Below are 11,647 nucleotides of genomic sequence, written 5' to 3' on the forward strand. Positions count from 1 at the left end.
ATGCAGGATAAGGGGAAAAGTTCAGGTGCTGGAACAGCTGCCCAGAGAGGCTGTGATGCCCCGTCCATCCCTGGAGGTGTTCAAGGCCAGGTTGGATGGGGCCCTGGGCAGCCTGGGCTGCTGTGAAATGTGGAGGTTGTGGCCCTGCGTGTGGCGGGGGGTTGGAGCTTCGTGATCCTTGAGATCCCTTCCAACCCAACCATTCTGTGATTCTGTGAAATAAAATGAATCTGGGGGGGATGGGAGGGGGTGACACTCACGGTGTGGGGATATTCAGAGTTGCTCAGCTGCTGCCAGAGCTGCTTCCTTCTCCTCCTCTTCTTTCTCCCCACCCTCAGGTCCACTTTTGGAGGGTTCCTCATCCTGGGGGGGTTCTTCGTCCTGGGGGAGGTCCTCATCCTGTAGGAACGGGGGCAGCAGTGGGGCCGGGGGGGCGGCGGAGGAACTCCTCATGGGGCTCTTCTGCTGCTGGCGGATCCGTGCCCGCGGTGTCACCCAGAGCCTCGGTGCCGTCACCCAGATCTTTGGCATCAGCCAGGTCGCCGGCGTCACCCGGTTCGTTCTCGTTGCCACCCGTCCCTTCAGCATCAGCATCAGCCGTGACCTTGGTGCCGTCACAGCCGTCCTCGCTGTCAGCCACGTCCTTGCTGTTGTCACCCGGATCCTTGGGGACGTCGCACAGATCCCCCAGCTCTGTGCTGTTGTCAGCCGAACCAGCAACATCCGCGGCGCCGCATCCGCTCGCTCCTTCCATCCCTTCTCCTTCCTCCGGGATCTCATCCGTGAACGGATCTTCCCCCTGGGAAAAAGAACAGCGGGGAAGGTTGCGCTGAGCGTGGCCGGGGCGCGGAGCTGGGAACCATCGGACGCCGGGAGCGGGATCCAACGCTTTCAGCAGGAGAAGCCGAGATCCCGAATAGCGGTGGCCCCGCTCTACAGCACGGGCGCACGGAGGAGATCCGACAGCGCTGCCTTCCTCCGGGGGGATCCGGCCGCCCCCTGCGCGTGGCTTTAATTGTCGGAGCTCGTTATCTCGTTGGAAGCTCCCAGAGAGCAGCAGCGGGAGCCCCACGGGCTGCGCCCCGCTCCCCACGGCCCCACACGGGCGGGCTGCTCACCCCACGGAGCCGATGGGAGGCTCAGCCCCACGCTCGGCCGCCTCCGTGCGATCCATGCAACGTTTCGCTCTTCCCTGCTCGGGTTCACCGGAGCCGGAGCCTTGTCCGGGAATCACCGGGAAAAGCCACGGGAATGCCGGCTGCCAGCGGAGCCGTCAGTCCTCCCGCCGGCTGTGCCCAGCGGGGCAGTCCTGGCACGCAGCGCCCCGGCTCCGCTGGGGACGAGGCAGCTTTCGGGCATTACCTGCAATCCTTCAGTTTTTTCCCCTTTTTTCAGCTTTAGGCACCTGGGAACGGTACGGAGGACGGCGCCGGGATGGCTCCACGCTCTCCTCCCGCCGACGGCCGGCGGCCGGGCGCGCTTAGCTCTGCCGGCAGCGTGGGACGCCGTCGCTCGGGAGGTGACGGCGGTGCCGGTGACGTGCCTGGGGACCCTGGCAAGGGGTAGATGGATGGAGTCGTAACTTGAACGAGCGGGAGAGCCCGGAGGGCGGCGCCGGGCGAACGCAAAGCTCGGCGGCTCTTTGCGCCGGACCCAAGAGGATGGAGTCGCAGTTGGGTTGGGAAGGCCAACGTGAAGCCGATGGGACAAGGGGGGTCTCCCAGCGCATCCCGGTGCCCCCCGGGGTCGGGGGAAGCGGCTCCGTGGCGTCGTCGCGGGGCTGCGAGCTCTCCTCCGGCCCCTGCGGGTTTCCGGCTTCCTCCTGCCGCTCCCGGCGCCGCGCTGGCCCTAAGGACCCGCTCCTCGCGCCGTGGGCTGGCCCGGGGGCAGCTCCTGCTTCCTACCGGGATCTCGGGGCAGCGAGCGAGGTGCGGCGCCTGGAGGCTCTGTGCCGTGGGGTCTCTGCAGAGCTCGGCTCTGTGCGGGGCGTGGGGTGGCTCGGGGCCGTCCCCGGAGCACGCTGCACCCAGCTGAGCTCGGGCCTCATGCCCGGAGTGGCTTTAGGGCTTAGTTCCTGCTTTTTGTTTTGTTTTGGTTTGGCTATTTTGTGTCTTTAGTGATGGTTCATAACTGATCTGGGGGTTACGGTAGGTACTGTACAGTCTGCAAGTTAAAAACACGAGAGGTTGTGAACCGCCTCCAGAGTGAGAGAAACCAGACCCAAAATTCGGCCTTTTCAAAGGCAGCAGCAGAGAGGGAGCGGAGCCTCTCCCCATCACGGGGCTGCAGCGCACAGCCAGCACACACTGAACACACGCAGACACGCGTGTGGCTCCCGGAGCTCAGCACCGCCCCCTCTGGCTCACCTTGAGGTACTTCTCCAGCATCTTGACGATGTGTTTGTTGTTCAGGACGCTCTTGGCCACGTGCAGGCTGGTCTTCTTGAACTGCTCGGCCGCCATCTGGAGAGGGGAAGGTACGTTGGAGAAGGGAACCCAAAGGCCAAAGGGGCGCGAGAAATTCTGGAGAGGGGAGCCCACATAGGAAAGAGAACCCAACCAAAATCACAGAGCGAAACCCAGCCCGTGTTGGAGAGAGAAACCAATGAATGTGGGGGAAGGAAACCCGACCAATGTCAGGGAGAGAAAGCAACTAATACTGCAGAGGAGAACCCAACAAACATCAGAGTGAGGAACCCAACCAAAATCAGAGAGGGAACCTGACGATCGTTGGAGAGAAGAACCCAAAAAATGTCAGAAAGGGAACCCACTCTGGAAAGGGAAACACAACAACAGAAAGGGAACCCAAGAAATGCAAGAACCCCAACACACAACGGAAGGAAACCCAACCAGTGTCAGAGGTGGGAACCCATGCTGGAAAAGGGAATCCAACCAACATCAGAGAGGGGAACCCAATGAACATCAGGCAGGAAAACCCAACCAACCTCAGAGAAGGGATACCAACAAATGTTGGAGGGGGGAAACCAGACTGGAGAGAAGGGAATCCAACAAGGGTTGGAGAGGGGAACCCACATCAGAAAGGGGAACCCAACAAATGTCAGAGTGGGGAACCTAATCAACACCACAGAAGGGAAACCAACATCAGTTGTGGGATTTGGGCTGGAGGTGTTCAGATTCTTCTACAAATCGCAGAATTGTAGGAGGTTGAAAGTGGAACCACTGGACCTTCCCCAGTCCAACCACTGGTTCTGTGATGTTTAAGGATCCTTCCAACCCAGCCATTCCATGGTTCTATGATCTTCAGGGACTCCTACAGCCCAACCCATTCTAGGATTCTCTTCAATTTGTTATTGGCCCAACCCATCCCATTTCTAAAACCTCATTTAGACATTACTGCCTTGCATCTGAATTTCTTAAGTGCCCTCAAAAGTAATTTTAAGTCAGAATTTTTTTAGTCAGGATTCCAGCAAATGCAGATTTAGAGAGAAGGAAAACTCAGCCTGCACGTTTACGGCCGCTCATTGGTTAACTCGTTAGTTAAATGTGCATCTTCAAGATGAAAATCACAGAATCATAGCATGGTTTGGGTTAGCACCAACTCATCTGTGTGTTTCAACTGTTAGTTTCACAAAAACAAGGTCAGCTATCCCACCAGCCTTATGCTTCTGTTGCCCTTTTTATGTTTTAGTAAAAAGGATAGAAAATAGATATAGAAGTGACTTAGAGGCTGCAAATAAACCCAAAGCTCAGGCAGGACGTTCCTCAGAGGCAGAGACTGAACAGAAAGAGGAGGATCCCTCAGAGACGAAGGACAAGGAGGAGAAGAGAGGGGCTGCTGCTCACCCTGCGGTTCCGGTTGTGTTCTGCGGAGCGCAGGTGCCGCTGCAGGAGGTGGTTCTGGGCAGGGATCAGCATGTCACAGGCCATGCAGTGAGCGGCCTCGATCTTCTTGAAGAAGTGCTCCTGGCCAATGCCTGCAGGAATGGGGAGATATTAGGCAGAAGTTGGGGGAAACGAGGCATTCTGCCCAACCTTTTGGAGGTTTGCCTCCTTTCGATCCCGTGAGCCTCGCTGATCTGCTGCTTGAGAAACCACAGGATGGACAGAAATCCCCCTTCCCCACAATGATTTATTCTACAGAATGGGCAAAAAACTCACTCTGCCCCACAGAACACACCCAGCACCAGCTGGCTGCTGTCCCTGGACAGGTGACACCTCTTACCCTTGAAGGGATCCGGCTTCTGCTTCGTGCCCTCCTTCTCTGTCAGCTCCTGGCGTCGCTTCTCGATTTTCCTGTTCCTGTTGACGATGTACTCCTGGAGGGGACAACAGCACCACACAACACCCCCTCAGCTGTCGCTGACAACAGCAGCTCCGCAGAAAGACCGCAAGGATGACTACTGGTGGGGAATTAAGGAGCACATTGGGTACCTTCCCCTGTCAGGTTGATGCTTTTATACCCCCACTGCCCACTGGGAAACAACAACGGCATCCAACAGACGCCAGAAGGCAACAGCCTCACTTATCTGACCCCAAAAAGCAAACAGCAATCAGCTCCAGAAAATAAAACCCTCATCTCAGGCCTTTCTTGGTTCTATCTGTGCAGCTGGCAAAGAACTGCTGCAGCATCTTTCCCCAGCTCTATCTATTCGAAATGGTAAAGAACTTCTGGAGCATTCATCCGTGGCTCTCCTGGTTAAATTCACCATTACTTTATCTTCCCAACGTGCCAAACCATGAGAAACTGCATCAAGAAAAGCGACGTCAGTGAGTGACGCACAGAAATGGTGATGTCAGCCAGGCAGTAAAGGGGTGAAGAAGAACCCCTCCATCCCTCACAAAGCCCAAACTGATGCAAAGAGAGCTCAGAAATGACACGGAAAGATCTGGACCTGCAGGAACTCGACCGTCTTGTCGGGGAGCTTGGTTCCGATGTAGCGTAGGGTCTCTTTGTGGAACTTGCTCTGGAGGTGTTTCTGGATCTCCTCTTCCTCAAAGCTGCGGAACTTGCAGACAGAGCAGGCGAACTGGATCCTGAACGGGGGAAAAGAAAAGCAAGGAATGAGCTGGGTGAGGAACAAGCTGAACTTCTGGGACAAGGTCAACAAGATTGCGATTGCTACTGCCTCCTCCTGCAGTTTCTATCTCTTTGTTTTGGGCTCTTTTTTTTTTTAATTTGCAAAATGCCACGGTTGGACTTTCCAGTCCAACTGTGATACAGTCATCACTGTGTCACCCACGGGGTTCAGCAGCATCAGCTGCTCCCTAAAACAGGAGGTGACACCATGGAGTAGATGTGAAAACCCCACACAAGCTTAACAGCAGCCAAATCAAACTGCAGGAGAGTCCCATATAAAATATAGACAATCTTCCCTACTTTCAGAAAGCCCTGAGCTACAGGAGCACCTTACCTGGTTGGTTTTAGATTAATGCTGTGTTACTTTAATGGTAAGGCTGCATAATTCGCTAATTAATAGGCCCTTCTGGATTTACAACGCCTTGCTGCATTAAACAACAGTGTTCTCCACATGATAAAACAGTCACAAAATACATAAAAGAAACAAAAACTGATGAAACCAGCAGTCAGAGCCCCAGAACACACAATCTGTAACAGAGGATAAGAAGGGATAAGCAGCCAAGGGGGGGGGATGCTGCTCACCTGTCCATGGCACGGTCACGCATCCTGTCCCTCCTCCTCTGCTTCTCCCTCTTCTTCTTCATCTCCTCATCATCCTCCTCATAGCCATCTCCAGATGCTGGAGGGAGGAAAAATGAGAACAGACCCTTGAGGAGCCGCTCACTGCCGCACCCTTCACCAGCAGAGGTACTTAGGGAGCAAAGTTCTTTCGTTCTCTCTCTAAGCTCAGCTTCAAAAACTGTAATATTTGGTCTGGAGAACTCAAAGCCTCCTGTCCCGCTGCTCCCAGAGCTGCTCCCATCTCTGCACACAGCAATGGGTCACAGCTCAGCATCACAGAAAGCCAGGACACTGACAGGGATACAGGCCCAGCCTTGCTTGTTGGAAAAAAAACGGCTATTTCTGCTCCTGTCCTAAGTGCTTCCCAATCACAGGGCTGCTGGAGAAGGGTGAGCAATAAAAGAATGGATGTTAGAAGTGCTTGTGTTGCAGCTAAGGATAGTTTGAGAGATACTCAATGTACTGTCTTCCTAATACTTTTGATAACTGTGAGGCTGAGATGCAGCTGACCTAAAATCTGCAGAATTCTGAGCAAAAAGCTGTGAGGTGAGCTATTTGCCAGCACAAACGTGGGTAATAATTCACTGAATTCTTCAAGAAAAGGAGCACAGAGCCCAGAGCTGGGCACGAAGGAGACTTCAACAACACAACACCACCTCGACTTCACCAGAGAACAGCCTGAAAGCACCAACAGCACCTGTGTGCCAATCTGGGGCTGCCGTGCCTTTATCTGCAGCACACCCTACCTTCCTCCTCCACACTGCCACAGCTGCCCCGCTCCTGCAAAACAGAGAGAGAACAGAAGGGTTTTATTTGCTGCAATTTGAGATTTTCCTTTTCTCCTCCTCCCCCTCAAGAAGCAGAGGGGAAAGGGGACAACATGAGGAGGGAGTGAAGGGTTGATGTAGGACAGTCAGAAAATCACATTTTTGGTTCCCTGTCTCCCCAGCAATTCTCACCGTCAAAATAAATGGCACTGATCCCCACCCTGCCTGAGAACTGAGTGGGGAGTGAAGGAAACCCCTCCCTGATTGAATTAGAGCTTAATGAGGTGCCTTCCCCCTGCAGGGCTTTCAGCTCAGGGCAAAAAGAGGGAAATAATGGCCGCAAGGACTGGAAAAATAAACCTATGAACGTCATACTTACACCTTTGTCAGCTTCATCTCCTGACTTCTCCTCTCCTTCGCCCTCATCTGCTGCGTGCAAGAGAAATGATTTTAGGGGTGCTGACAAGGGCTCATCACCACGGCTCAGTCCCCAGACACCATGAAAATGGTTCAAAAACCACAAAGAAAGCCCCAAAATTGCTCCCTCTGCTCTCAGTCCGGGTGCAGGGACAGAGCAGCTCACCTCAGGCACTCAGTTTTGCCAAGGTGGCACCGAGAATGCATTACAATGCTAAGGGGCACAAGGGCCTCAACATTTAAGTTAAATGAGGATTAAATGCTTAAAAACACAGGGGAACAGGCAGCTCCCAGCCCGTACCATTGTCGGTGTCGTCGCCGTCACTGTCGCTCTTTGCCTGTTTGCTGTCAGGCTCATCACCACTCTGAGACTGTTTCCGTTTGCGTCCCCCCTCGCCGTCAGGCCGGACCCCGGAGCGGTTTCGGAATCCTCTCCTTTTTGGGCTAGAAAGGGGAGAAATCAGTCAATCCAGAAGCTCTGTGCACAATGAGCGTGGTACTGAAGCCTCCTGCTGCAGGCCCTCAAACATGCAGGGCACGTGGCCCTACAGCCAGGCTGAGCACATCTAAGTGACCCTAAAAAAGCTTTGCTGTGGGGCCTACAGCTACTCAACGCATCTGAGTAACCCCACAGATTTTGGTAAAAGCTTTGCTTCTGGCCCCACAGCTCAAGTGATCCCATACGCACTGATCTAGCTGGATGAGGATTTGTTGCTGGCTCTACAGCCAGGCCAAGGGCACCTAATTGGCCCTGCAGACTTCATAATCAAAGGCTTCTGCTAGCCTTATAGCCCAAGTGACCCTATGGGCTTTTATCCAGCCGTAAAACAATTTGCTGCTGGCCCTATAGCCCAAGCGATCCTACAGACTTCTATGCAGGCTTTGCTGCTGGCCCCACAGCCCGGCAGAGCACAGAGTCTTTATCCCCCATGCAAAGAATGGGGGATTTGGGTCATTGAAGGCCAGCAAAACTCACTAAGAAGATGAAGCCCCCAGCCCCACACAGCCGTGCTCCCAGCAGTGCCCACTTACCCCCAGCATGCTCCCGTGCCACGGCGCGCTGCCCATCCGCTCCTGGCTGCGCTGCCGCCCCGCTCCGTACCCGTAGGGCGTGCTCCCGTACCGCCCCATTCCCACGCCCGACATCCCCATCACGCCGTAGTCGCCGTAATCCCCGTAGTCGCCGTAATCCCCGTAATCCCCGTAGTCTCCGTAGTCCCCGTAGTCGCCGTATTCGGGGACCAGGGCTTGGGAGAAGAGGGAGGGCAGGCGGTTGGGCCCCCTGCCGCGGCCCCCCATGTAGTTCAGCTCGTTCCAGCGCGCCGACAGCCGCTCGGAGCTGGATGAGGGCATGAAGTGTTCGGGGCGACCGTAAGCGTTGGGGCGGCCCCGGTTCTGGGGTCGGTTCTGGCCACGGCCACGAACCGCGCCGTAAGTGCTGCCTCGGGTTCGGGTTTGGTCCCGGCGGCTGTCGAAGTGGCTCCCGAAGGAATCGGAGCGGTCGGGGCCGGATTCGTAGTCGTAGGGGGAGCGGAAGGCGTCGTGGTCGGGCAGGGAGGATCGGGAGTCGTAGGAGTCGAAGGAGTCGAACCTGAAGGAGCTGTGAGGAGAGGAGAGCAGTCAGCAGGGGGAACAGCACAGCACGGGTGCTTGTGGTGAGCTGTACCACAGCCTGGGTGCTCCGGGAAGAAGAAGTGGAAGAGCATTCTAAATACGGGTGTTTGCTTTTGGTTGTAGGGTGTGCGAGCCTGGATGGGTCACAATTCAAGCGTGCTCGGCTAGAAAAATGGAAGAGCATTCTAAATGTGGGTGTCTGTGTCTGCCTGGAGGGTCTGTGCACTTGGAACAGTGATTTGGAAAAGAAAACAAATGAACAGAGCCACGAGAAAAAGGGGATGAGAATTAAAAGGGGGTTTGGGGAGCTAAGCTATGGACACAAGGAGCTCCACAGCCCTGGGAGCATAGAAAGGGCTCCATCAGCAAAAGGAGAGCTCCAAAAGCCAGGAGCAAAAAGGCACAAAAATAAACAGCAAGAAAGAGGTCCAGATACCCATTGGGAAATACCTCAACACTCCTAAGCAAAAAAAAAACAGCAAAAAAAGAGACAACCAACAACAATGACAAACAACTAAGCAAACTTATTATTTCATTGTTGCATTTCTCTGTAAGGTGTGCAGACATGTGGCCAGCTGAAAGCTATCAGCTAAGCTTATTTATCACTCAACGAACGCTGGAAACGGCGCAATTAGATCAATCCAATCTGAAAGTAAAACCACGTCAGACCAAAGTTTGCTTCTTTTCAGCGTTAGTAACTCAAGCAGAATGGCACACACTCACCTCTCCTGCTCCTCCACGCCCTCCCCGGCCCCGCCGCTGCCCTCCTTGGACAGCATGTCGAGGCGCTGGTTGATTTTGGCGATGATGGAGTCGGAGTTGTCGCTGGGAGCGGGTTCGCTGCTGTACGAGGCGATGCCGACGTCGCTGAGGGGCAGCTCGGGGGCTTTGGGGGTGTCCCAGGAGCTGGGGGTGGCAGTGGGGCCGTAGCTGTAGGTGGCGGCGGTGCCGGAGGCCGTGCTCGGGGCGCTGTAGTAGTCATAACCTTCGTAGCCTGGGGGGAGGGGAGTCGGGGTGAGGGCGGCATCGCGAGGTGTTGGGGTCTGGGGGTGGGTTTGGGTGTTGGAATCAGGGAAGGATGGAATGCTGGGGATGGAAGGGTTCTTAAAGATCATGGAATCACAGAATGGATTGGGTCGGAAGGGTCCTTCAAGATTATGGAACCACTGAATGGTTGGGTTGGAAGGGTCATTAAAGATCACATAGCCGCAGTCTGGATTGGATAGGAAGGATCCTTCAAATCATAGAACCATGGAACAGATTGGGCTGGAAGAGTCCTTAAAGATCATACAATCTTGGAAGGGGTTGGACTGGAAGAGTCCTTAAAGAACATACAATCTTGGGATGGGTTGGAAAGATCTTTGAGGAACATAGAACCATGGAATGGGTTGGGTTCCTTGAAGATCACAGAATAACAGACAGAATCATTTGGTTGAAAAGGTACTTAAAGATCAAAGAACCATGGAATCCTAGAACTAGTTGGGTTGGAATGGTCCTTAAAGGTCACAGAACACGGAATCCTAGAACTGGTTGGGTTGGAATGGTCCTTAAAGGTCACAGAACCATGGAATCCTAGAACTGGTTGGGTTGGAATGGTCCTTAAAGGTCACAGAACCATGGAATCCTAGAACTGGTTGGGTTGAAAAGCTCCAGAACCATAGAACAGCTTGTGTTGGAAGGGTCCTTTAGAGATCATGGAATGATGGAATAGGTTGGCTTGGAAGGTCCTTAAAAGTCACAGAACCATGAAATCACAAAATGGTTCGGTTGGACAGATCCTTAAGGATTACAGAACCATAGAATGATAGAATGGTTTGGATTGGAAGGGTCCTTGAAGGTCACAGAATGGTTTGGGTTAGAAGGGACCTCTGACCTTGTGCAGCCTTCCCCATTTCCGCCCTGGGGCTCTCGTAGTGGGACTGCCAGCTCTGCCACGAGGACCCCTCGTAGTTCTCCTTTGCCGCCATGCCTACAACAGAACCAATAGGAGTTAGAGCTGCTGCTTTGCTGCATCATCTTCCCCCTTTGTCTGCTCCCAGACAGTGGCTTCGGGGTCTTTTTTGGGAAGGCAGCTCCGTGTAGCACCCACCTTGCCAGCTTGTCGCACCCGTAGCGTAGGTACCTGAGGGAGAGAAGAAAGATGGATTATTCAGCTTCAAGAGATAATTTCCCACTTTTTGTTTCTTTGTTTGTTTTTAATGTATATATCAATATAAAGCAATTCACCTTGTGTGTTGGTGGCTCCAGTACTCCAGGAGCCATAACCTGCAAGAAGAACACAAAGTAAGGAAGCTGGTTTCAGGATTCGGTGTTTTTCCAGCACGGTTTCACTTTCTGCCCTTAATTACCTTAAAACCAATCAGAAAGCAAAGCCCAGCTGAATCCTTTCCCTGGGGAACCCCTACTCAGAGAGCTGAATGAGCTTTGTGCTACCCTAGTGAGCAGTTACTAACAACCCAATGTCAGCAGTGTCTTATCAGCAGGTATCTCCCAGGAAGAAAACTCATGAAATATTTGGGAAATAAAAGGCAATTTTTATATCCAAAGCATTATCAACCCCTTAAGAAAACGATCTACAGAATGCATTACAAATGGCAGGTGGATTTTGAGGCCAAAACGTCTGGTTTTAGGTCAGATGTGCCGCAGCTATTCCATGGGATGGTTGAGTTGAAGAGCCCTTAAAAATCACAGAACCAAAGAATGATAGAATGGGCTGGAAGGGGCCTTAAAGAAAAACCACAGAACCATGGAATCACAGAATGCTTGGGGTGGGAGGGTCTTTAAAGATCGCGGAACCTCAGAATGGGTTGGGTTGGAAAGGTCCTTAAAGATCACAGAACCACAGAATGGGCCAGAAAGGTCCTTGAAAGTGATAAAACCACAGTGCCACAGAATGGTTGGATATAAAGGGGTCTCAAAGCTCAACAGAATGGTCGGGTTGGAAGGGTCCTGAAAGATCAAAGCACGAGTGGGGCTGGAAAGGTCCTTGAAGGCAATAAAACCTTCTCTGCTCACATCAAACCTAAATCCCCACTTTCTAAGCTTAACGCTGCTCTCCCCCAATCCTCCACTCCGTGCCTGCACACATTTCCCTCTCCTCCATGTTATGAGGTCACCTCACGCACCGCCCCTCAGTGTTTTTTGAGGGGTTCTGCTGGGGCGTGGCCGCACCGCCGCCATTTTGAGGCTCC

General features: G+C 53.5%; 2 protein-coding genes across 2 annotated transcripts in view; one reads left to right on the forward strand and one right to left on the reverse strand.

Annotated features, from left to right (window-relative positions):
* The window catches only part of LOC100546758 (PDZ domain-containing protein GIPC1), a gene marked incomplete at its 5' end in the record, with an annotated part of 8,143 nt that extends 8,132 nt beyond the window's left edge, over positions 1-11 (forward strand). The window contains 1 exon segment of the mRNA XM_031557773.1: positions 7-11. Within this exon segment, the coding sequence (XP_031413633.1) occupies positions 7-11 (5 nt within the window).
* The window catches only part of AKAP8 (A-kinase anchoring protein 8), a 12,413-nt gene that overhangs the window by 247 nt on the left and 519 nt on the right, over positions 1-11,647 (reverse strand). The window contains 14 exon segments of the mRNA XM_031557768.1: positions 261-427; positions 429-799; positions 2,367-2,462; positions 3,804-3,934; positions 4,183-4,276; positions 4,853-4,994; positions 5,620-5,716; positions 6,807-6,854; positions 7,144-7,286; positions 7,867-8,442; positions 9,180-9,450; positions 10,330-10,425; positions 10,546-10,578; positions 10,683-10,795. Of these exon segments, the coding sequence (XP_031413628.1) occupies positions 274-427; positions 429-799; positions 2,367-2,462; positions 3,804-3,934; positions 4,183-4,276; positions 4,853-4,994; positions 5,620-5,716; positions 6,807-6,854; positions 7,144-7,286; positions 7,867-8,442; positions 9,180-9,450; positions 10,330-10,425; positions 10,546-10,578; positions 10,683-10,795 (2,365 nt within the window). The 3' untranslated portion in view covers positions 261-273.

This window comes from Meleagris gallopavo, unplaced genomic scaffold, assembly GCF_000146605.3.
Source record: "Meleagris gallopavo isolate NT-WF06-2002-E0010 breed Aviagen turkey brand Nicholas breeding stock unplaced genomic scaffold, Turkey_5.1 ChrUn_random_7180001957369, whole genome shotgun sequence".
Classification (NCBI taxonomy): domain Eukaryota; kingdom Metazoa; phylum Chordata; class Aves; order Galliformes; family Phasianidae; genus Meleagris; species Meleagris gallopavo.